This window comes from Motacilla alba, chromosome 3, assembly GCF_015832195.1.
Source record: "Motacilla alba alba isolate MOTALB_02 chromosome 3, Motacilla_alba_V1.0_pri, whole genome shotgun sequence".
Lineage (NCBI taxonomy): Eukaryota > Metazoa > Chordata > Aves > Passeriformes > Motacillidae > Motacilla > Motacilla alba.
Genome location: NC_052018.1, coordinates 899,695 through 925,441, shown reverse-complemented (window position 1 = coordinate 925,441; position 25,747 = coordinate 899,695). Strand labels below are relative to the sequence as shown.

The 25,747-nt window shown below is 55.0% G+C and overlaps 1 protein-coding gene across 2 annotated transcripts in view; it reads right to left on the bottom strand.

Annotated features, from left to right (window-relative positions):
• Positions 1-25,502, bottom strand: part of SELENOI (selenoprotein I) — a 29,990-nt gene extending 4,488 nt beyond the window's left edge. The window contains exons 1-9 of one of the 2 annotated variants that reach the window (XM_038132089.1): positions 25,229-25,502; positions 10,453-10,521; positions 10,058-10,166; positions 7,776-7,850; positions 6,196-6,458; positions 4,265-4,373; positions 2,785-2,833; positions 2,225-2,405; positions 1,278-1,460 (exon numbers count right to left, since the gene is read on the bottom strand). In XM_038132089.1, coding sequence (XP_037988017.1) covers positions 1,278-1,460; positions 2,225-2,405; positions 2,785-2,833; positions 4,265-4,373; positions 6,196-6,458; positions 7,776-7,850; positions 10,058-10,166; positions 10,453-10,521; positions 25,229-25,453 — 1,263 coding nt within the window. In that variant the 5' untranslated portion in view covers positions 25,454-25,502. The remainder of the gene's footprint in view (positions 1-1,277; positions 1,461-2,224; positions 2,406-2,784; positions 2,834-4,264; positions 4,374-6,195; positions 6,459-7,775; positions 7,851-10,057; positions 10,167-10,452; positions 10,522-25,228) is intronic. The other variant, XM_038132088.1, reaches the window with a different exon arrangement.
• Positions 25,503-25,747: the final 245 nt, after the last annotated feature.

The window sequence follows — 25,747 nt, the reverse complement described above, 5'->3', positions numbered from 1 at the left end:
GGAGCTGGATCATTCACTTCCTGCAAAAGGAGGTTGAGCTTGACACAGAGGCTTTAATCCTAATCATTCTTCCCAAATTCAGAGCAGTTTGGGATTATGCCCCAATCCCAAAGCCTTTAAAAGCTCTTCAGCTCAAAGTGAAGAGGAGCTGGCACAGATGGGCCCTTGGAAAGGCAGAGGGAGGGAAAGAGGGAGCAGAGCACTGGGAATCTCCCAGGAGGGGATGGGCAGGAGGATTACACCACCAGCTCAGCCCCATCTCCAGCTGTGATTCCAAGACCAAATTTATTTAAGCTTCTTAGTAATTCAAATCCTTCTTGCCCAGAAGCCTCATTACACTAATTGGAAAGACAAGGCAACCAGGCTATTACTCCTTGGCTGTAATTACAGCTGGGACATGACTCCATAGGCTCCGGGGTGGAACTGGGGCTCCCAGGGGAAGAGGTTTCCCAAGGAGGGTGTCCCCACTTCAGCTGGGACACGTGGCCTCTTGTCCTCCCTTCCTCAGCAGCTTCCCAATGGGACTCTGGGCTTCTCCAAGTTTTTTCTCTCTGTTAATCCAAACTCAGAGCATGAGGAGGAAACCAATCCCTGGATCTGTGCACAGATGGACAGGAGGAAGGGAGGCCCTGGAGCTGCTGTGTTCCCACTTTCCCCAGCAGCAAAATCCCCATGCCAGCCTGGCTCTCCCACCACCTTGGAGACCTCAGTGGGAGACTCAGAGCCCCTTGCAGGGCCTGAAGGGGCTCCAGGAGAGCTGCAGAGGGACTGGGGACAAGGCCTGGAGGGACAGGACCCAGGGAATGGCTCCCACTGCCACAGGGCAGGGCTGGATGGGATCTTGGGAATTAGGAATTGTTCCCTGGCAGGGTGGGCAGGGGCTGGAATGGAATTCCCAGAGCAGCTGTGGCTGCCCCTGGATCCCTGGCAGTGCCCAAGGCCAGGTTGGACACTGGGGCTTGGAGCACCCTGGGACAGTGGCAGTGTCCCTGCCACGGCTCTGGGGTGGCACTGGATGGGCTTTGAGGTCCCTCCCAACCCAAACTATTCTAGGATTTTCTGCTTGGTTTCCAACTCATCTGACACACCCCAGGGAAAGGACAGCCCCTGTCACATCCTGTGCAGTTCCTTTCAACCCCGTGCAACCTCCCCAAGCCTCTCATAAGGAACCCACCCCAAATCCAACAGGCACACAGAACCATTCCCAGCCATATTCCGAGTTTCCCACCAAGCAGCAGCACTCCCAGCCACAGCCCAGCCCAGGAGGTGTCACCTACCACGACCACTCCGTAGTGGATGTGTGCCAGGGTGAGGAAGGCTGTCAGCAGGTACAGCAGGAGCGTTTCACTGCCTGGAGCCAGCCCAGACACCACCAGGAGCAGCACGGCCGCGATGGGCAGCAGCATCCAGTTGAGGGGCTGGCACCGTGTGCTGCTCATCTGGCACACGATCAGCTGGCACTGAGGGGACAGGGACAGAGCCTGAGCCTGCTGTGGGCTCTGGGAGGAACAGATGTTTGTCCCCAGAGCAGAGGGGTTGGTCACTCGTGGGATTTGGCACACTGCCCCCTGTGCTGGCACTGCTGGGGCACCTCCAGTGCTGGGGGCAGCTCTGGGCCCCTCCTGACAGCAAGAGAGACCTGGAGAGGCTGGAGCTGGGAAGGGAACAGAGCCCCAGGAGCAGCTGAGGGAGCTGGAGAAAAGGAGGCTCGGGGGGACCTTGTGGCTCTGCACAACTCCCTGACAGGAGGGGACAGCCGGGGGGGTCGGGCTCTGCTCCCAGGGAACAGGGATAGGACAGGGGGAAATGGCCTCAGGCTGGGCCAGGGCAGGCTCAGGTTGGACATCAGGAGGAATTTCTTCCTGGAAAGGGTTGTTAAACATTGGAAGAGGCCCAGGGCAGTGGTGGAGTCCCATCCCTGTAGGGATTTTAAAACCCTCTGGATGTGGCATCTGGGGACATGGAGCAGGGGTGACCTTGGCAGTGCTGGGGGACAGTTGGACTTGGTGGTCTCAGAGGGTTTTTCCAGCCTTAACAATCCCAGTATTCTACCACTATGCAGCTAAATTAAATTTTGACCAAAAATTTAGTCCTCCCATTTTAAGTTTATCCCCAAAAGGAGGCAGGAACTCCTTTCCCATCAGCACTTTGCTGCTCACAGCACATGTGAAAACTCAAGTTAACCAATTCTCCAGTCCCTCAAGCATAAAGTAGAAGCTCTTACAGAGATGTTGGCAAAGGCTGTTCCAACCATGAAATAGAAGAGCCTGGGCTGGACCTCCAGGATGTCAGTGGGGGACAGGAAGATCCAGGTGGTGCAGAGCAGGAACAGCAACACCGGGGACACCAGGGGCAGCAGGATTTCATACGCAGAGTGGTGCTTCAAGGTGTTATTTTTATAGGCCCTGAAACACAAGCAAAGAAAGGAAAATACATGGAATTACTGAGAAATCCCTGGTGCTGCCTGAAGGGGCTCCAGGAGAGCTGCAGAGGGACTGGAGTGATAGGACAAGGGGGAATGATTTTCCAATGCCAGAGGGCAGAGATGGATGGGATATTGGGAATTAGGAATTCTTGGTTGTGAGGGTGGTGAGATCCTGGCACAGGGTGCCCAGAGCAGCTGTGGCTGCCCCTGGATCCCTGGCAGTGCCCAAGGCCAGGGTGGATGGAGCTTGAAGCACCCTGGGACAGTGGGAGCTGTCCCTGCCCGTGGCAAGGGGTGGCACAGGATGAATTTTCCACCCCCTTCCCACCCAAACCCTGCTGGGATTCTACAAAACTCACTTGTAGAAGTTGTACAGGCTCATGGGCAGGGTCACAGTGAGGGCACAGGCTGGAAGAGAAAAGTGCCACGTTAGTGCCCCAGGGCAGAGGGGACACCCCATGCACCCCAAACAGGAGGCTCTGGCTGGGCTCTGCTTTTAAGTTCCCTGCACCAAAAATAGCTCCTGGTGCCCCAGGAATAGCTCAGCACATTTGGAAGTAGCTGCTCGGAGTCTGGCCTGAGAGCTGTAATTAAAAGTTAAAGTCTGCTGTAAGTTGAAGACATTTCCATTTGAAAGGGCTGCATTAAGGAGCTCGGGTTTGTGCTTTAAACAGTGACAAAGCTTAATTAGAATACAACTCTAGTGAGACACGAGTGCACACTCCTCAAATGACATCAAGTTTTCACAAGAAAGGCAATTTGCTGTTTCTCTGGCTGTGTGCAGACATTTCCAGTGTCCATATTGCCAAAAAGTTGTCATTTAACTGGATAAATGATACAAAGCACCCAAATAACTGAAAAATCCTGACCTAAATCAGAACCATCAACACTATCCATGATATTCCAGCACAACTCCTTCCCTGTTTATCCAGCAGAAGGTGTGTGAACAGAGCTGGAAATATTCCTGCTTTAATAACCCAGCTCCTCTCCCCCGTGTGGGAACTGGGCTCAATTTCTCATATAGGAAAAGCACATTCATTATTCATGTTAAGTCACACAGCTGTCAAAGGAAAGCTGGGAACATCTACCTGATAAAAGTGCAAGTACGTTTAACACACCAATTAACTCAAAATTAAGCAATTACAAAGAACACCTGGAGGGACACAGAAAATAAACTGAGCAGAACTCGTGAATGAGGCAAATGGCATTGAACAACATCAGCTCAGCTCTACCCTTTGCAGTGGCTTATTTTGCCTGACCACAGGAGAGTGAGGCTGGGCCTTTATTTCAATTTTATTATTATTATTATAATGATGTAATGTTCAGGTGGGTGGATGGAGGGCAGGATCCCCAAACAGCAGAGCTCCCACCCACCTCCATGGCTGCAACCTCCCTCCCACACAATGTTTGGGCTCTGGGGTGAGAAGGAGCCCCAGAGCAGCAAAACAAAAGTGTCCTGACCCCTTCAAACCAGCCCAAGGCTGAGGAGGCTCCACTGAGAGCCAGGTCCCACCACCCCCTGCACACTGGGCTTTATCCCCTGGAAACTCTGGGTTTACCACACTGCTTTTACCCCCAGGCTCTCACTGAGGACAAACTAAGCTTGTCTGGAGTGAAGTCAGCCCAGGCAGAGCAGAGTTAAGTTCTCCAAAATAACTCTGCAGGAGACAATCCTGTTTTGAAATCCTGGGAAAGGTTTTCAGGCTGTGAGAACACCCTCAATTAGTCACTTCAACAACAGCCCGGGGCAGCAAACAGAGCAGTGTTAGCAGGTCATTAGCAGGGGGTTTGGGAAAAAGGTGAAGTTTAAAAGACAGGCTTCAACATGGAGTTTCTTACCAATAATCATTGCAGTGAATAGGTCTCTATATAAGAAATTAAACAGGAAAGGTGCATACCAGGCCTCAACTCCCACAAAGGCTGTCACTATGTAGACAATTGAAATGGTCTGAAAGAAAGCACAGGACAAGCAGGGGTGAGAAATGTGATGGGCAAGTCTGGCAGCACCTGGGCTGGCAGCACCACACATGTGCCAGGCAGATCCAGGGAAAGGCAGCTCTAAGCTATGACACGTTCGGTCCTATCCACCAGCAGGAAGGAGAAAAATAAAACAAATTCACAAATATCCCACATTACCAGGTGTAGGAGGGGCGAGCTGCTGAGCAGGAACTGGATTGAAAAGTGCCCATCCCCTGTGCTGGCACTGCTGGGGCACCTCCAGTGCTGGGGGCAGCTCTGGGCCCCTCCTGACAGGAGAGACCTGCAGGGGCTGGAGCGTGTCCAGGGAAGGGAACGGAGCTGGGAAGGGAATGGAGCCCCAGGAGAGGCTGAGGGAGCTGGAAAGGGGCTCAGCCTGGAGAAAAGAAGGCTCAGGGGGCACCTTGTGGCTCTGCACAACTCCCTGACAGGAGGGGACAACCAGGGGGGGTCAGGCTCTGCTGCCAGGGAACAGGGACAGGACAAGGGGCAATGGCCTCAGGGTGTGCCAGGGCAGGCTCAGGGTGGACATCAGGAGGAATTTCTGCATGGAAAGGGTGCTCAGGCCTTGGCAGGCGTTGCCCAGGGACATGGTGGAGTCACATCCTTGGAGGAATATAAAAACTACGTGGAAGTGGCACCAGGGGACATGGGCCAGTGGTGGTGTTGGCAGTGCTGAGGGCATGGCTGGACTCGATGGTCTCAGAGGGTTTTTCCAACCTCACTGATTCCATGAGGAGGACATGAGCAGGAGCTGCAGGAGAGATGCCCTGGCACAGCCTTGAACTCTCGAGGTGACCACAGCACAGGTTTTACACAAGTTGCAGTGACCCTGGAGGGGTCATTCAGGGACTCTTCCTTATCCATCTGCTGCTGGATTACAGGGAGAAGCTCACCAGGGCTATTTCAGCTTTAATAGTCCCCTGAAGCTGGGTGGAACACGCTGCTCTGCCCTCCACCCCTGCCTTTCTCCAGCAGGCAGCTCAAAGACCTGGGTTAAGCAACATTTTGGGAGAAAGGATCAGAGTACAGTCAGGGACCAGCTCTGGTCTCCTTGTAGTAGGAGAAATGATTATTCCAGTTAATGCAGCTGCATTAATTGAACTCTCCTTCCAACTCGTTGCATTTCCCACCCAGCATCTGACAAAGCAGAGGATAAATAAATGGACGTATTTGAGTTAAAAGAAGAAGCTTTTTTACAATGAGGGTGGTTGCCCAGAGAAGCTGTGGCTCCCTCATCCCTGGAAATGTCTAAAGCCAGGCTGGACAAAGCTTGGAGCACCCTGGGCTGGAGGAAGGCACTGCCAGCAATCCAGGTGAGCTGCCTCATCCCCAGGTTCCAAGAGCTTCCTGCAGAGAATTCCTTAAGGAGGGATGGACACACCAACACCCCAAGGGGTCCATCACCATCAGTCTCAACACCACTGCCCAGGGACCATGGTCTGGAGGGGCAGCTCCCCAGGAATCTTTGTTTCAGGAACAGCAATCAACAAGCCAATTACTTCTGCTGATTTTTTGATCCAGACCCCGGTGCCAAAAGGCATCCCAAACTTCCAGGCTTTACGCACACTGGTACCACATAGGGAACTACATAAAGCAACAATTCCAGTGGGCAAAACATGCAGGAACCCGGGAGAGGAGAGCCAAGGCCATGTCCACCCTTCAAGCCTTGTTTGTCATGGAGAATCCATGTCCATGGACTGACTCCATGATTGACAAGGCTTTGGATCCGCAGCAGAACACCTCTCAGCGGGCAGCACTGCACCCAGCAGCTTCCCAGGGTGTGAACTCACCACCTGGCTGACGTCATATCCCCAGGGCAGGAAGAGAATCCCTGTGTTATACTTCTCCCAGTGGGAGAGGATGAAGGAAAACAAGACCACCCACAGCAGGAGGTAGAGCACGAAGACGCTGACGCCGGTGGAGCCCCGGCCGAAGGTGGAGTACACGGTGACCACAAAGTACACACAGGCCCAGCTGTCCAGGCCGTGGTCAAAGAGCTCTCCCAGGGGGGTGCTGGAGTTGGTCCGGCGTGCCTGCTTGCCATCAACGCCATCTGGGAAGAGGGAGAGAAAGAAACATGGATGATGTGTTACTCTTTGAGCCAGGTCTTAGGAGCTCTAAGAGAAATACATCACACCTGAGATAGCTCAGCTATCCTGAATGGCATAAAATTAGCAGGATGGCTTCTGAGGTAGTGTTGGAAACAGGAAAAGGTTCAATAAAAGGCAAAATATCAAAGCTCTTACAGAGAAAAACTCAGCCATGGGCAAGAGGTTCTTGCTCCTGCTAAAACACCCCACAAAAGTGATTATTTCCTTTGCTCTCTTCTTTTTCTAGTGAATTACCTAGGTGGGACCTCTCGGCTTCTGTCTAATGAGACAACACCAGGCTTGAGGGGAAGTCCAAAAGGTCCTATGAGGTGTCTTTTGTACCAAACTGGGAGAGAAACTTCTGGGCTTTTTGCCTTTTTAAGCAGACGAAGAATAATTTAGCCACTCTGTCAACAGGGGGCACATTCCTACACATGGAGCTCTCCTGGACACTCCACACAAAGCAATGGGCCAGGGAACAGCAGCTTTCCCCACTTCCACCCTCAGTGAGTGGACTTTCTACCCCTGCTCCATGGGAGGCTGAAAAATGCAACAGTCTGATGAGATTATGTTTATTTCCTTGTGTTTCCTTTATATTCCTTAAGGCAGCCTCTTCCTGTGGCTAAAGGAGGTCCAAGAGAGCTGCAGAGGGACTTGGGACAAGGGATGGAGGGACAGGACACAGGGAATGGCTTCAAAGTGGAAAAGAGGGAATTTGGGCTGGATATTGGGAAGGAATTGTTCTCTGTGAGAGTGGGGAGGCCCTGGCACAGGTTGGCCAGAGAAGCTGTGGCTGCCCCTGGATCCCTGGAAGTGTCCAAGGCCAGCCTGGATGGGGGTTGGAGCAACCTGGTGTCAGATTAGGCATGTTCACACAGGCATGTTTTGTTTGTTTACAAACAAATACATACTACGTGAACCTTTATCAGACTTTCAGAATTCTCTACAAATTCATTTCCCACATTTGGGATAGTGGAAAGTGTCCGTGCCCATAGCAGGGGTAGAACTAGAGGATTTTGCAGGTCCTTTTCAACCCAAACCATTTTGGGATTCTCTGATTATTTAGAGCAGACTCAAGACAGAGTTTCACAGTTCATCTCAAAGTCACTTCCAGTATCTTCTTTTCCCATCAGATGCTCTGGGACAACTTCCTTGTCTCCACATTGCAAAGCAGCTCCCAGAAACTGCTCCTGGCAAGAGCACAGAATCTAAAATTTCCCATGGGTTCAGGGAGGGGACAACACAACCACAGCTGAGTGAGTGACCCTGAAAACTCTTACCTAACGTGTAGGCCATGAAGTTGAGGAGCCCCACCACGATCCACACGCCGTTTGGAACGTGCTGGTGATCAGGAGCTGCAGGGATCAGACAGACCAGAGTCAGGACAGTTCAGGATGTGCTCCCAGAGGGTTTATTTTGGCCCAAAAAGCACAGCCACGAGGACTCAAACAGTGAATCTGGGATGTGAGCTTTGCAGGATGTGATGGCAGAGCTGCCCCACAACAGCTCATGAGACCAGGTCAGTGAGGACTTTGCCTTTCAGGATATATTTGTCCTTTGTCCCCAGCTCTCCAAAACCATGGGATCTGAGAACTGGGGCCAGTTCTGTAGTGCCACTGCAGGCTGTGTGGAAGTGCGTGCAGAGGACACTCCTCAGTCACTGGCTCACAGAGCACCAAGTGGAGGAGCCTCTTTGATGTGGCAACTCCCTGCCCCCGCAGGAACATGCCAGGATTCCCCGCCCAGTCTCCAGTCCCATCCTGCCAATGGAAACTGAGCTCTTCCCTAATAGCACCTCCACCTCCCCCAGCACTGCTCGGGCAGAGAGCCAGTGGAGCTGGCTGCACCTCACCCCATACCCACACTCGTGCATCAAGGCTCTGTGAATTTCCTGGGATCACACCTTCAGTTTCTCCTCTGATGGACAATGTTTTATTTTGTATCATGAGAAAAACGGAACGAACGTGAACATGATCCAGATTCAAGCTGCTATCCAAAATAAAACCTAATTTGGGGCTTTCAGCATGCTGATTAATACCCACACTGTGTTGGTTGTGGTAGAAGCAGAGTAACAGGCCATTCTTCTTGTCCAGCACCTTTCTCCCCTGTTAATATTTACTTCCTAATGGATATCATGATAGGCTGCAATCAGGGAGCCCTGGAGAAGGGCAGGAAGAGGCATGGATCCTTGGCAGCAGGAGGGCACAGGGAGGTCTCCTGGGGGAACAGTGATCCTGTGAAATGCCACCTCCTGTTTCCTCAGGGCAGCAGGATGGTGCCCTTCCAGCAGCAAAGGGAGGGAGGGCATCACATCTGCAAAGCTATCCAAGGAGGAGGGGAGGCACAAAATTCTGGAGAAGCACCAGGAGAAGCTCTCTCTCCAAGCATGTGAAAGGGTCCCAAGCCATGAGCTTCTCCATCCTTCCACAGCCAATTTTTGAGAGGCTGGGAGAGTTGGGGATGTCCAGCCTGGAGAATAGAAGGCTCCAGGGAATTCTTAGAGTCCCTTGCAGGGCCTAAAGGGGCTCCAGGAGAGCTGGAGAGGGACAGGGGACAAGGGATGGAGGGACAGGACCCAGGGAATGGATTCCCACTGCCAGAGGGCAGGGCTGGATGGGATATTGGGGCTTGGAGCACCCTGGGAGAGTGGAAGGTGTCCATGCCCCTGGCAGGAGGTGGGACTGGATGGGCTTTAAGGTCCCTTCAACCCAAACCATTCTGGGATTCCATGATTCTGATGTCTGACATCCTGGGGCTTTTCACCTTGAGCTACTGACAGCTTCTGTTCTCATGGCTCATGGACCTTAACAGCCCAAACCCTGGCCAACAGGTGCCACCCAAGCCTTCAACAGCTTTGACTTGTCTACCAATAAATGAAATCCCAAGAAACCAGGATTTTTGAAATGTGTTTTGATGATGGGTCCAGTTTAGAAGAACTACACAAACTCTCCTGAGCAACTTAAACCAGACCTGGCAGGGTCTAAGGAAAGAAAAACATGGAACAAAAGCTCCTGAGAATTATCACAATTCATTAATCCTTTCCCTGGGACTCCTCCATGTGCACAGGAACACACCTGAACCATTGGATTCACTGACAGATGATCATGGGGTTAGAAAGTTTAAAGCTGTGAATGGTGAAGCTCAGAAAGAGGATTTGGCCTTGTTAGTCTGATGTGCTGGTGGTTTTGCCAAGAGGGGAGCGAGCTGGGATGTGAAAAACAAAGGCTCTACCTGCTGATTTCAGGGAAGCAGCACTTCCTAACATTTTCCTGTTAGATTTTCAAACAAGGGCACTTGTTTGCTCTGCAGGCAGAATCAATTCCAACCCAAGATTCCAGCTGTTTCTTTCTCTCTGCCCCACCCTCTGCCAGCCAGGAGCACCTTTCCCTGGCAGCCGGAGGGAAGGTGTCACACCCTGACAAGTCCTTGTCACAAAACCCAGCGAGTTCAATCCCCTCCTCTGTCCCAGTCACTTTGGGAAGGCCCAGACCCAGAGGCCTCACCAAATTCCCAGCAGAGGAGGTGACAGATTTCCCACCTGACCAGGAACATGCAGCCTTACCAGAAGCATAAAAGTCAGGGTCGAAGTATGCCATGAGGAAGAAGTTGAAGACAAGCAGCAGGAAGCCAGAAAACGTTATCAAATTTGGGGCCAGCCAGGTAGGGAAGATCTATGGGAAAGCAGCAAAAGAACAGATGAACTCATTAAAACATGGACCGAGGAGCAGGCGCTGCTCCAGCCATGGTTGCACTGTCTGGGTGTTAGACAACACTGCCAGGAGCAGCCGGAGCATCCCGGGGCAGCAGGAAGCGTGGGGCTGGGATGCAGGCATTCAGATTTGGGGCAGGCTGCAGGCAGCCCCTCACTCATTAGTGGCACCACAAACGAAGCAGCTGATGGTGTTACAGAGGTGACCTGGGCTGTGCTGTCCTGCTCAGGGTGGGACAGGGACTCACCTTCACGATGGCGTTCCAGAAGGGATGCATGACATACAGGGACAGGGGGTTGCTGTCCACGGCACTGTACTGGGAAAGGGAAACAAAAACCAACAGTTAGGGCTCCAGCAACCTGCAGAAACAGCCAGACATCTGGAACCTTCTGAGCCACATCCTGTGTGGAACCCCCACAGGACTCCTGATGTACCCTGCACCCTTTGGAAATGCCAGCTCCAGCTCTCCGAGTGGACACAAGCAAGGAGAAAAATGCTGATCCTATCAACTGCTTCCAACTGCTCTGTCCCTCCTGGATGAGGAGAAATGCTGTGGGTCCTACCCCCCAACAGTGCCATCTGTCACCTGCTCTGCTGTGACCCCTTTGTTCCCTTGCTGGTCCCAGTCTCCATCCTCACTTCCAGCAGTGGGACTGGAAGTCCCTTGACGAGGATGGGTCTCAGAGGGCCCCTTTCCACTGAGGAGCTGAGATTTCACCAGAAGCAGCTTAGGGAATGGGGAGGGAGAGCTCCTACCCCTCACCCCATCACTTTCACAACATCTGAGGTGCTCAGGGTGTGTTTGTGGTGGGGGAAATAGAAATAGAAACAAAAATCAAGGCATGAAACAACTTCCAGATAGAAAGTTAAAATTTGACATCATTTGGCTCTCGAGAGCAGCATGAGCCATTATCTGCTCTCACAGCCTCTTCCAAACACAGATTACCCTGGCTAAAGTCCTCTTCTCCCAGGAACACTTTGATAAGAATCCCAAGAACAATTCCACAGGCTACCAAACTCCTGGGCTCAACATGCTGGGTGCTGGGCTGGGCAGAACCTGCTGCTCACCCACCTTGGGACAGCACCCCCAGCTCCAGCACAGCCATCTGCCCGAGTCCGATCCCAACCACAGAATCCCAGAGTGGTTTGTGTGGGAAGGGACCTTCCAGAAACTCCAGTGCCAGCCCTGCCATGGGAAGGGACAGCTCCCACTGTCCCAAGTTGCTCCCAGCCCCATCCAACCCAGCCTTGGGCACTGCCAGGGATCCAGAGGCAGCCACAGCTGCTCTGGGCACCCTGTGCCAGGACCTCACCCCCTCACAGCCAAGAATTCCTTCCCAATATCCCACCCAAATCCCCTTTTTCACTTTGAAGCAATTCCTTGTCCTGTCCCTGCAGGCCTTGTCCCCAGTCCCTCTGCAGCTCTCCTGGAGCCCCTTCAGGCCCTGCCAGGGGCTCTGAGCTCTTCCTGGATCCTTCTCCTCTCCAGATGAGCACCCCCAGCTCTGCCAGCCTGGCTCCAGAGCAGAGGGACCCCAGCCCTTGGAGCATCACTGTGGCCTCCTTTGGTCTCATTCCAACAGGCACCACATTTGGTTTGGTTGGTAAAAGCAAACCCCTCAGCCAAGAGCAGCTCCAGGTGTGTCCCCCAGCCCATGGCCTCGAACCAGCCCATCACTGTACCCATGGATTGCTCCAACCTATTCCTCTCCTTGTCTGCATTCCCCACTTTTCCCTGGAAGCAGAGAAGTGGTGGGAAAGGGCAAAGCAACACCCCCGAGACAGGCACCAGGAACAAGAAGGGATAAAGGACCAAGATGGGTCTCGCTAGGGGCCCATCTTACAGCATTTGCTCCCAGCTGGGTAAATCCCATCCTTGGCAAAGATTTCTGTACCCCCTCCCAGCCCTTCCCTGCCCTGCCTGTGCAGGGTCAGTCCATCTCCCTGGGATTCAGCCCCAGAGGTTGTGTCCCCACAGGAGCAGCAGAGCAAGAAGCAACAAACCCCAAAGCCATATGGAGGCAACTCTAAGCCACAAGGAATTTCCATCTCAGCTTAATGCAATTTTGGGGGGCAGAATTCCAAATGCTTTACAAGATAATAGGATTTGAAGCACCAGCCAGGGGAGGAGGAGAGACTGATTTAATCTCATTATCCCCAAAACAGCCTGGAACAAGAAAACAGATGCAAGGCTTAGAGTGAGGCAGGGGAAGAGCTCCAGAGCCAGCCTCTGTGCCCGTGCTTGGAAGGTACCTCAGGGAAATTTCACCAGGCTCATGGCTTGGGAAGCTTTCCTCTCTCCCTGCAAGAACTGGGGATAATATTCAATAAACAGCTTTTCCCCATGGCCACACATGTTCCCACCTTGCTTGCAGAACTCAAAGAGCTGGCAAGAGCAGTTTCTTGGAGAAAGGGCAGCTGCTCTGCGGAGGTTTGCTGATGCAACCATGGAACATCCTGGGTCAGAAGGGACCCACAGGGATGATGGAGTCCAACCCCTGGCCCTGCCCAGACCCCCAACAATCCCACCCTGCACATCCCTGAGAGCATTATCCAAATGTTCCTGGAGCTCTGGCAGCCTCGGGGTCATGCCCATTCCCTGGGGAGCTTGGGGAGTGCCCAGCACTCTCTGGGGGAAGAACCTGTCACAATATCCAATCCAAACCTCCCTGGCACAGCTCCAGAGGTTCCCTTGGGTCCTGTCCCTGTCACAGAGAGCAGAGATCAGAGCTGCCCCTCAGGAGGAAGCTATTGACATCCATGAGCTCTCCTCTCAGTGTCTTCTCCAGCTGAACAAGCAAGTGTCCTCAGCCACTCCCTGTGTGGCCCCTCCAGACCCTTCCCCATTGGGTCTGTGCCCCTTTGGATTCTCTCCCACAGCTTTAGATCCTTTCTATGCCCCCCAGCTCCTGCCAGGCTCCAGCCAGGACACTTCTCTGTGTGCTGAGCAAGGCCAGCCGTGCTGCGCCCACCTTGGGGCACAGGGACAGAACCAGGGCTGGCTCTGGTGCCAGTTGGCTGCCACCCTAGGGGACAGCACTCTGGACAGCCAGGACACGGCTGCCTGCCCGGGACAGCTGCTTCCAGAATGCCAATGAGCTGCCTGGCAGCTTCAGGGACAGATGCCAAGAGCATCTTGGCCATGCCCAGCCTCCTCCAGCTGCTTTTCCTTGTCGGGGTCTTCCTTACAAACATTACTAAAGTTTTCCGTTCCACCTCTTCACTTGTGAAGGTCCAAACCAGACAGTGTTTGAGCCTGGCACTGGTTCCATCATTCCCTCACCTCATCCTCACTGGAAGTCAGTGTCACCTTCTGCATTTTGGATCTCCACACACTGGTCTAGTGACTCACATCCCTCTAGAAGTCGTTCTTCTATCATGACCAATGATTCCCACCAGCCTGGACTCTGCCCCCTTTTCAGGGAAAGAAGGTTAAAGGAAAAGGAGAAGTGCCCAGAAGGAATTTCATACATCCCAGAGTCTCCTTCCCAAAGCAGCCAGGCATTTGTAAAGGGCCCTGCTCTAAAATAGCTCTGTGCTCACAGACACAGCTTCTCCTCACGGCTGCAGGGAGGAGCCAACCAGCCCGGACAGCTCCCTCAGGACTGGGGTCAGAACTCCTCAGGGAAAGAGCAAAACCAGCAGCAACAATCACTGGCAGCACACAGGAGCCTCCTGTCCATGTCAGGATGGCTCCAGGGAGCCACAGGCACCCCAAGAGCTGGGGACAGGCCCAGTGGCTGTGGTGCCATCGCAGACGAGCTGGCTGGCGTCGCTGTGGGATTTACAGACACAAATGGCTTGTATGGCTTCAACCCAACATTAATCCTGCAACCAGGACACCTCTGGGAGATCCAATTATGTGTCCAAAGAGGAAAAAAATACAGATTTATAGCCCAGATTCTACTAATGGTCTTCCTGTCCCGGAAAAAACAATTCTTCTTTGAAGTAATCTGGTTACCCGGATCCAGCAGCAGAGCAAACACTGCCACAGAACCCTGGAGAATCCTGAGTTGGGAGGGACCCACATGGGTCACCAGGTCCAGCTGCTGGCCCTGCAGAGGACATGCCAAGAATCCCACCATGTGCCTAGTGGGATTCAGACCATCATCACTGTCTGGGCCCAGAGGTGTTGGCGTGCGACACCCAGGTGGGCTGGGGCAGCACAGCACTGGTGGCACCTGTGCTGAGGACAGCAAAGATGGATTTGCACATCCCATCTTGCTCCCAGGTGCTCCAGGCAGGATCAGGGCACTCAGCAGAGCAGCTCCAGCAAGTCCACAAGGCTGCTCCCTACAAATCTCCTAAATACAAAGAGGGGACAAGGCTAAGAACCTTCTTCCCCTCAGGCTCAACATAAGGCAGGAGGCAGAAAGCTCAACCAATCCCAGCAAACGCAAGTGAGCAGAGCCGTGCCAGGCAAAACAAGGCACGTTTGCCCTATGCCCACCCTTGGCCAGCGTGTGAGGAGTCACCTCACCCTTTAATGGTACTGATTAACTCGAGCCCTGTTTGCCTTTTCCAAGGTCACTTCCCAGCTGGCACCAGGAGGGAGTGTTGGCAGTGCAGAGCTGCACCCACCACATGAGCCCGTGGGTTTGGAAGCTGCAGGGAGGATGGGGATGTCCTGGCTGTGTGTCCCAGCTGCAGCTTCAGCGTGTCCCTCCTCCTGCCTGGGTGTCACTGTGCAGGGTTCAGACATCCAGCAATGACAGATGCTCCAAAACTCAGCATAAAGTCACAGAATCACTGAGGCTGGAAAAGTCCTCTCTGAACATCGAGTCCAACCATCCTCTGGCACTGCCAAGGCCACCACTGTCCCATGTCCCCTGGTGCCACATCCACAGGGCTTTTAAATCCCTCCAGGGATGGAAACTTCAGCACTACCCTGGGCAGATGTGCCAGGGATGGACAGCCCTTTTCAGGAATGAATTGTTCCCAATATCCAGCCTGAGCCTGCCCTGGCACAGCCTGAGGCCATTGCCCCTTGTCCTGTCCCTGTCCCTTGGCTGTCCCCTCCTGTCAGGGAGTTGTGCAGAGCCACAAGGTCACCCCTAAACCTCCTTTTCTCCAGGCTGAGCCCCTTTCCAGCTCCCTCAGCCTCTCCCGGGGCTCCATTCCCTTCCCTGGACACACTCCAACCCCTCCATGTCTCTCTTGTTGGCAGGAGCCCAGGAGTGAACACCTGCAGGGTCCCAGCAAGGCCAGAGCTCCATTCCTCAATAAGGAATTGCCACACTCAGCAGAAGCATCCCTCCTGCTCTCCAACCCCCACAGCACGTGCTAATTCATTGGGAAAACCACATTCCTGCCCTGCCACAACACTCTGATATTCACAGCCTTGCTTCTCAGACACCAGCTGGGAGATTCATGGAATCCCAGATTGCTTTGGATTGAATGGACCTTAAAGCTCAGCCGGTGCCACCCCCTGCCATGGCAGGGACACCTTCCACTGTCCCAGGGTGCTCAAGCCCCAGTGTCCAGCCTGGCCTGGAACACTTCCAGGGATGAAACAGCCACAGCTTCTCTGGGCACCCTGTGCCAGGGCCTGCCCACCATCCCAGGGTAGAATTCAGTGCAGTCTCTCCCTCCAGCACAGCAGCTCCAGCAGGCTGTGGCTCTGTCCTGGCACTAGAATCACCCCGGGGTGGGACAGAGCTGACCAGCTCCTGACCCCATCCCACTGCTGTGCTGGTGCAGGGGAAGTCATTTCCCCATGGAAACACTTGAAGTTGACGGCAGGCAAGCAGCCTGCCAATTCCAGCTGCATCCAGGAGCTCTCTCTGCTTGGGAGCATCAAATATCCAGGAATATGGGTCACCACTGCTTCTGCTGCAGTGGGAGGTGATCAGCTGCACAGGGCTGCACAGATGGTGAGCTCAGGGCTGGGAATGATGAACCTTCAGGGATGCAGGTAGGAGAGGATCAGGCAGCAATGAACCTCTGGAGTGGCAATCCAGGGATCAGTGCAGTGATTCGGGGGAGGGGGGAGAAAAGGCAGAGTCAAAAATGCAGGAAAAGGAAACTTGTTACAATAACACTGGGACAGCCAGAAGAATTTCCTATGTTGCCAGAGCTGGTTTGGGCTTCAAAAAAATAGGGGGGACATACCTGAGAGGGGGATCTGACCAGCCTTGTGTGCCCAAAGAGAACAGGAGGGACCAGGAGAGCAAGGCAGTGACAGCCGAGAAGGCAGCAGACTCACCACCCCCCAACTTCCACAGCCCTGAGCTCGCCCCAAAGGCATATCCCAAAACCTGCTTCCTGCAGGGTCAGCGAGCTGCTCTGGCACCTCCAGGCTGGGATGCTCCTCACAGAGGCCATGAGCCTCCAGGGAGATCAAACACTGGCAGGACCTCAGGCTCTCTGGAGAACTGGATTTGATCCCAACCCACCAACCACGAGAACAGGGGGAATGACCTCAAGCAGAAGGAGGGTGGGTTTAGATTAGGCCTTAGGAAGGAATTATTCCCTTTGAAGGTGGGCAGGCCCTGGCACAGGGTGCCCAGAGAAGCTGTGGCTACCCCTGGATCCCTGGAAGTGCCCAAGGCCAGGCTGGATGGGGCTTGGAGCACCCCGGGATAGTGGAAGGCATCCCTGCCCCTGGCAAGGGGTTGGAATTAAATGATCTTTAAGGCACTTCCCATCCAAACCAGTCTGGGATTCTGTGACAATGCACAAGTCAGTGGAATAAAAGAGAATTTCTTACAATCCCTAGAAAAAGAAATCAAGTTGAACTTTCCTATTCAAGGAAGCCACAAGCCCAAACACATCAGGAGATGATTCAGGTAAAGCAAGGCACTGCAGGGAAGAGGGGGCAATGCTACCCCCAAATTTCAAGGTTTTTCAAAGGTTTTAACCTTTTTTTCCAATGCACATTTCTGCCTCTCTCTCATCCCGCCTCTCCACAAAGAAGAAATTCACAATTAACAGGAAAATCCCCTCACTTGACATCCAGCTTTGTGCAAGATGTGAAGCAGAGCGAGCCGGGTCACTGACACAAACCCTTGTAACGTGGCCACTTTTGGAGCCAGCCACGGGAAGTGATACTTGAATTTCCACAATGCCCTCCCAGTTCTCTTCCAAACCCTCTGGACAGCCAAAGACTTGCTGTTCATTAGCAATGAGTAACTTTTCTGATGGAGTTCCCCGTAGCCAAGACTCAACAGACACCAGTAAACATTGCAGCAAGCTTTCAGTGCAATTAAAGAGCCCCAAGATGGGCTGACAAGCAGCCCACGCTCTGTTTAGGTGATAGCTCTGCACACCTTGCAACACTCAAGGCACGAGCTGGGACCCAGCTCTGCTTTGTGTGCCAAGGAGAGAGTGCTGGAAAAGCCACGCAGCCAAAGGCACCAGCAGGCTTAGCACTTGTCAGCACTTCAACTGCTCTTTCCTCTCCACAGGCCCGTGGCTGCTCATCATGGCACCTCTGTGCCCACACTGACAGCTGGGATTGGCAATGCAGCTCCCTGCTGCTCCACAGTGCTCACATCCATGAGAAAGGCACCTGCTTTTAGCAGATGTCCCCAGCCACCAGCTGGGAACAGCAACCTCCTGCTTCATTCAGGTGGGCCCGAGGATGCAGGATGTGTGCAGCAGGCAGAGGGGCACAGCAGGAGCTGTGTGCTTCACCTGCACCGCAAGGGAAGAGCCCAGAGGGCTCCTGCTGTGGGACAGGACAAGGAATCCAGGAAGATGGACAGCACCTGGCTGTGTGTGCTGGCACCTGGAAGGCTCAGTCCTAGGCTGATGCCCTGGTGTGACACCAGGAAAGGGGGGGATTCTGCCCCTGTGCCCAGGTGAGAGCTCACCTGCAGAGCTGCCCCAGCCCTGGGCATTCCAACAGCACAAGGACCTGGAGCTGCTGGAGAGAGCCCAGAGGAGGCCCCAGAGCTGCTCCAGGGCTGGAGCCAGGCTGGCAGAGCTGGGGGTGCTCACCTGGAGAGGAGAAGGATCCAGGCAGAGCTCAGAGCCCCTGGCAGGGCCTGAAGGAGAGCTGTAGAGGGACTGGAGACAAGGTCTGGAGGGACAGGACACAGGGAATGGCTCCCACTGCCAGAGGGCAGGGCTGGATGGGATATTGGGAAGCAATATTCCCTGGCAGGGTGGTGAGGTCCTGGCACAGGATGCCCAGAGAAGCTGTGGCTGTTTCACCCCTGGAAGTGTCCAGGGGAGGTGTGGCAGCCAATACAGCCACAAGCTGCCTGTGCCTGGGTGAGTCACTGTCTCATAGAAAAACCCACAAAGGTCTGAAGTTCCTCCTGAAAACCCTGCAGGACCCACTGGGGGCTGAAGTTGCAGTAGGTCCTGACCACAAAGAGCTTCATTACCACCACTGTGTGGCTAAAACAGGTAAGTTTGGGAATCCCTCACCAAACCTTTGACACCCTGTAGAGCAAAGGCCACTGCTCAGAAACCAGCAGCACCTCAGCAGCAATTTCAGGGCTGCTCTGGTTGAAGAGATGTAAACACAGCCAGAGCAAGTCCCAGGAGTGGCACCAGCTCATCACTCATCAAAACCTTCCAGCACGTCAGAAGTGTCCCTAGAAAGCAGCATAAATCCCTTCCCCTCATCTCATTGCTTAGCGCAGGGGAAAAGCTCAGCCAAGGCTCGTGAGCTGAGTCGCTCCCAGTTAATCCATAAGCACTGCTGCTGTCTCCTCCAACCACGGCACTTTTCAGACCACGAGAGCTGCAAGGGACATGCTAAGCTGGGCAGTGGTTCAAACCCCTGAATTGTATCACAGGAAAGGAGAAGAAAGAAGAAAAGCACCTCTAACTTGGAAATTACAGAGTCTAGGAGGTGCTCAGCAGGTACAAGGCAGCACCTTGGGAAGCTGCATGTGTTTAAAGGCAAGCACACACCCAGCTGTCTCAGAGCAATTAAAACAGCCCTTGGGGAAGGAGTTAAGTGATTCCAGAGCTGGGCTCAAAGGCTTCCCCTCCTTCTCACCCTTCCTGCTAAGGAGAAGCCGAGCTGGCAGGTTGGGGGTGGCCTGCCTTTAATCACTGTGGCCTTGAGCCTCAGGGCCACAGCCCAGCAGCAAAACGCTTCCCTTCCTGCTTCCCTTGCTCCCAGTGCTGTTGTTCAGTCGGTCTGAGCTGCCATCGGTGTTTCTGAACACCCTGCAGAGATCTCTTCAGGGCTCCTGTTTACAGGGCAGCCTGGAGAATCCTGCCAGGAACAGCTTCCAGTCATCTGTTTTCCACAGCCCAGCATCTGCAGCCCTGCTACCCGTGGCACTCCAAGTCTGGAAGAATGGGATTTCTGGTTGATGGGCAGAGCACCCTCTTCTTCAGGGCACAAATGGGACCAGCAGCTGGGTTCCCACCTGAAGAAGGGTGCAGGAAAGGGAAGAGAGCATCCACAAGGAAAATGCTTTCCACAATAAACGGAAATCGCTGAAGCCTGACCCTTGGGTGCAGTGCCCCAGGACTCCAAGCTCCCCTCTGAACATCCTTTCCATCTAACACTGGAAATGAGGAATTGAGTTGTCTTCCTGTAAGAAAACCCTTTAAGAACTTGACTAATCAAATGTGGGAAGGATTTTCTGCAGACGGGGCCTGCCAATACCATGGATCAGAGGCCCGTTTGCTGCTCCCCCACCCAGGATTCCCACCATCCCAATGGACGTAGTATCCATACTTTTCCCTCCTTAGAGCATCAGCTCTAATAAACAGCATTTCTAAGGGCATCTGTAGGTCCCTTAAGGCCACCACCAGCCCTGCTCAGACACAAGGACACAGAATGGAAGGGTCTGAGGGTTTTTGGAGCAGCAGCTTTGCTATAAAAAGTCTTTCCCAAGCTTCATTTCAGTTTCCTCTTGCTGAACTCATGCTGGTTCCAGAAGCTTCTGGGGTGAACCACAGTGTGGTCCACCTTTGGACTCAAACATGACACATTTCATCACCTTCCCTGTCCGTTCCTTCTGTGCTTCAGGTAAGGAGTGACATTCCCACCTCTTCCTTTGCTGGCATTTACCCCAGACCAAGATCCCTGAGAATAAGATCCCAGGAATGCCCGAGGCCCACGTGGCATCATGACAAAGCCTTGTAGTTGTCCTTCCACCCAGCTCTCACAGGGAGGAAACCAGGGGAGCAGACACTCACGTGCAGCCAGAGCCTCCTGCACAACATTTGTCACCCCAACATCTTCCCTGCCCCTATGGGACCTGGAGCAAATAGCCACACAGGGATCACAGCCCCTGGAATTGTCACCAGTGCCTCCATCACACCAGAGACACCAGTAGAGGATCCCTCAGGGCAGAGCTGGACAACATGGAATCACAAGCAGCTCAGACAAGGCTGGGAGAGAAAAGGCTACAGAGAAGGCAGGGCACGTGACTGGCATACGGAAAGACAGGGACAAACCATCAGAGCTGGCTGCCACTGCCAAGGACACGAGAAGCTGCAGAGCTGTGTCCTCACTTAGAATCATCAAATCCCAGAATGGTTTGGATGGGAAGGGACCTTAAAGCCCATCCAGTGCCACCCCTGCCATGGCAGGGACACCTCCCACTGTCCCAGCTGCTCCCAGCCCCAGTGTCCAGCCTGGCCTTGGGCACTGCCAGGGATCCAGGGGCAGCCACAGCTGCTCTGGGAACCCTGTGCCAGGGCCTGCCCACCCTGCCAGGGAATAATTCCTCATTCCCAAGATCCCATCCAGCCCTGCCCTCTGGCAGTGGGAAGCCATTCTCTGGGTCCTGTCACTCCAGACCCGTGTCCAAAGTCCCTCTGCAGCAGAGGAAGCAAAGCAGAACAGACACCTCTGTGAACACTCCCGAGGGCCCCATTTCCCCCTCTCCCACACATTTACAGAAGGAGGTTGCCCAGAAGCTGGCCACAAGGCCATCTGCAGACAGCTGTTAAGAACTTGACCTCTGGCATCCAACTGCAAGTTTCCACTCAGAAATAGCAGAGCCTGGCTGCAGCTTTCTTGGCAGGGGACACCCCACACCTGACAGTAACAGAGCGCTGGGGTTTGGCACAGGACATTCAACACCCAACCACAGCAAGGGGCCTGGATTGCTTTTCCCTTGGCATGTGGACACACCAATCCTGCTCCACGGCCTCAAAACAAGCACTGGAGTTTGGATATGGAGACCTCCAGCCTGCCAGGACCAGCCATCACCTGCCCCAGGCTGACAAGTCACAAGTGCTGGAGCAGACACAGCTGGCATTTGTGTGGCCTCAGGGGAAGCCTCAGCAGCTGCCAGGCAGGGCTGGGACACATCACCTGCAGAGCATGGATTTGGTCCCTCTGTTCCCCATTTAGCTGAGCCTGTCTCCAGAGGGATATTTCCTCCAGCCAAAGAATTCCCTGCTGCAGGAGTGTTACAGGCACAGAATCCTACGATCAATGAGGTTGGAAAAGATCTCCCAGACCCTCGAGTCCAGTCTGTGACTGATGCCCGCCTAGTCCCCAGCCCAGAGCTCTGAGTGCTGCATCCAGGCATTCCCTGGACACCTCCAGGGATGGGCACTCCAAACCTCCCTGGGCAGCCCCTGCCAAGGCCTGAGCACCCTTTCCAGGAATAAATTCCTTCTGATGTCCAACCTGCCCCTGCCCTGGCCCAGACTGAGGCCATTTTCCCTTGTCCTGTCCCTGTTCCCTGGGAGCAGAGCCTGACCCCCCCCCCGGCTGTCCCCTCCTGTCAGGGAGTTGTGCAGAGCCACAAGGTCCCCCTTGAGCCTCCTTTTCTCCAGGCTGAGCCCCTTTCCAGCTCCCTAAGCCTCTCCTGGGGCTCCATTCCCTTCCCAGCTCCGTTCCCTTCCCTGGACACGCTCCAGCCCCTGCAGGTCTCTCTTGCTGTCAGGAGGGGCCCAGAGCTGCCCCCAGCACTGGAGGTGCCCCAGCAGTGCCAGCACAGCGGACGGGCACTGCCCTGGCCCTGCTGCCACCCCAGAGCTGGCACAACCCAGGGACCATTGGCCTCTGGCACACCTGGGTGCGTGCCCAGCTGGTGGCACCAGCATCCCCAGGAAATCTTCTCCAGCACCATTAAACCATGACACCCTCTCTGCCAGCACTGCACCTCGTGCTGCACGGCTTCCTCGGGCTCAGGAGTTCCTCAGTGTCCCTTCAGGAGCAGCCAGAGAACCTTTCCCTCTCTGGCCCTGCCAGCCTGGGACAGCAGGAGCACACTCCTGCCTCGCCCCCAGCCAGCAGGATCGTGCACACTGCAAACTGAAACCATTTGCACTCCTGACTCCATGGCAGGAGTGACCCAGCCAGGGCTGGAGAAGGCTGGGGATCATCCTGCATCAAGCTCCTCTGCTCCTGCTCTGTCAGCCCCAGGGACACCAGCTCCTCTCCAAGGACAGGCTCCTTCCCTGTTGGGGACACGCTGCCTCCTCCACATCCCCCCACATCCACTGTCTCTTCTCCAAGTTGATGGTGTGTGGCCAGAGAGCTTCTGCCAGGCACAGCTCAAAGGCTGAGGCACAGCCAGGCCCTGGCACAGAGTGCCCAGAGAAGCTGTGGCTGCCCCTGGATCCCTGGAAGTGTTCCAGCCCAGGCTGGACTGGACTTGGAGCAAGCTGGAATAGTGGAAGGTGTCCCTGCCCATGGCAGGGGGTGGCATGGATGAGCTTTAAGGTCCCTGCCAGCCCCATGTGTGAGTCTGACAAGGTAACCCAGCTCTGGAAGCTGCAAAGGGCAGAGCACGCCAAGCCTCAATGCCCAAATCAAGGCTGGAATACGTGACCCAGTACTGAGATTTGTGCTGGATCAGCCGCTTTCCCAAGGCTAAAATAGCCAGGAACAAAGCTCCCCAAGGAAACAAGACACGGAGCAAGCAAGGAAGGCAGCAGGGCAGAGACACCAGAGGGGCACAGACGGTGCTCTTGGAGCACTAAGTGAACCCACCCACTCCTGCCCCAGTCTCTGCTGACTCAGTAAAGCCACAGGCTCTGGGGCAAAGCTCCTCCTGTCCTCAGGACACAGCTCCATCAGAGCCCTGCTCCCACATTCCAGCCCTGTGCCCCCAAAGCAGGGCCAGGGAGCACCCCACCAGCGCCTGACTGGGGACAGGGAGTGACCGATGCTTTTGTGCTGCGTGGCACCTTCCTCCTCACCCTGCATGCCTTTCAGGGTTCTGCTCCCAGATTCAACTGCAGCAGCATTTCTGTCAGAGGTGCCTTCAGGAAATAAGCTGGCAGCAGTTTTGGTCCCTGCCACACGATCCAGAAGGGTGTTGAAGTTGGAGACCCCTTTGTCCCTGCACAGGTGCTGAGAGGGACAACAGCAACCCCACCAATCCCTCCAGCAGGCTGGAAACAGGCTGAACATCCAATAGTCTCCCTTTTGGAGCAAAGAATCGTCTTTGCAGGAGCCAAACCCATCCTTTTGGGAGGCCTGGCTCACAGCTGAGTGTTTTGATTACCTTTCTCCAGCACCCACACAAACCCACAGCCGTTCCCTGCCTTTCTAAACACGCAGACATTTTCCTGATGAATCCCCACACAGCCAGCCTTCCACAGGGAATCTCGTGAGCCCTGACACATTGTCCCAAGTCGCTCTCCCAAGTCCACTTCTCTCCACCTCACCAGGGTGCAAGAGGAGTGTGAGCAAGCCCTGGCCACCCCAGCCCCCACGGATGGCTCCAGGAGGAGCTGTGCTCCCTGAAGGCCTCAGACTTGTCCTGATTGTCCCACACTCTTAAGTGACACCCCACAAGCCACCCTGGAAGGATGACTGGAACACGAGCCCACATGATGGGTCCCACAACAAGAGCAGAGCAAAGAAGGTGAGGTGAAGCCTTTCTACTTCACAGCTGGCATGGGGCAAGAAACAAATATGGAAAACACTCTCCTCTCCACATGAACACAGGATCCAGCATTTCCCCGTGTCAAGGATGTCACCTACTTTGGCCCAAAATCAGGCCTCAGGGATTCAAATGCCACAGCAGAGCCTGGTGGCACTTCCAGCAATTCCTTCCAAGGTTCCCAGCTCTTTGAAAAAGACACAGCTTGGCACGAGGAGATGGGAACGATGTGGGTTCCATGGGTGTGACTGCAGGGAGCACTCACAGGGCAGCAGCACAGTGGTCCTGAGTCCTATGGGGGCAGTTCCTGGGCTGGCCCTGCTCCCGGGAAACCCACAGCCCCCTCTGCGGTCCCTTCATGGGGGGACAGCCCCAGAGCTCACTGTGTGTGGGGACAGATCACCACTGCCTCCCTGGGCCCCAGCCCAGCAGGAGGAGAAGCTCCCAGTCACACCCTGATCATTCCAGCAAGGGGGGGGTCCCATGTCGCACACAGTCCCACCTTTACCACACTGGTCCTCAGTGCACCCACAGCCCCCCAAATCCCGGCTCTCACTCACTGCAATTCCTCTGCCACACAACCCCGGGTCTCTCTGCAGCCCCCCAGCCCATAAACCTCGGGTCTCACTGCAGCCATCCCCCCAAACCCTGTGTTTCCCTGCAACCACCCCCAAACCGGGGTTCCACTGCAGAGATCTCTGTACCCTGAAACCCCAATGCCTCACTGGAGTCTCGCCCCAAAACCCAGGTTTCTCTGCAATGCCCTGTCCCCAAACTCCAGGTTCCCCTGCAGCCCCCTGCCACCCCCCCAGGTCTCACTGCAGCACCAAGCCCCTGGGTGTCACTGCAAAGCCACCAAACCCTGCGGCTCACTGCACCTCCCACCCCTTCCAAACCCCTTCCCGAGTCTCACTGCAGTCCCACAAAACCCCGCACACCGCTGCAAACCCCCGTACCCCAAAACCCCAGATCTCACTGCAGACCCTCCCAACACTCGCACCGCCCTACACTTCCTTTAAACCTCAGGTTTCGCTGCGGCCCCTCCCTCCGCCCCAAACCCCCGGACTCCCTCCATCTCCCCTCCCCACACTCCAGCTCTCTCCACAGCCCCTCCGGAGATCCCACCCCGGCTCCATGCCCCGCTGGAGCCCCCGCTCCTCCGTGCACCCCAATCTCCCCTCCCAGCCCCGGCCGCCCCTCAGCGCCCCCCTCACGGGGCCAGGCCCCGAGCCCGGCCCCCGTCAGCGCCGCTACCTTGTACTTGCTGAAGCCGGCCAGCTGCTCGGGGCTCACGTACTCCATGCTGGCGCTCCCGCTGTTGCCGCTGCCGCCGTTCGCAGTGCTACCGGCGCTCCCGGTGCCGCCGTTCCCGCTGCTCCCGCTGCTCCCGGGGCCGTTCCCGCTGCTCCCGGGGCCGCCGCCGCCGCATCGGCCCACCCGGCGTGGCGGTGACGTCACCGCGCCCCGCCCCGCTGCCATGGCGCCGCCTGGCGGCCGGGAGGGCCCCAAGCGTGAGGGGAGCCCGAAAAGCGGGAAAAGAGATCCCAAAAAACACATCCCGGCCTGGCCTGGGTCAGCGTGGAGCGATTCCCCGTGTCCTGGCACTCCAGCCCTGCTAAGAATCTCTCTTGGATCTCCTTTAGGGGCCAGAATGAGCCCCTAAAGATGTTCCTGTACCATTCTCATCTCCTTAAGTCCTCATGGATTCCGTGTGGGAAGAGACCCTAAAGCCCATCCAATGCCAGCCCCTGCCATGGGCAGGGACACCTTCCA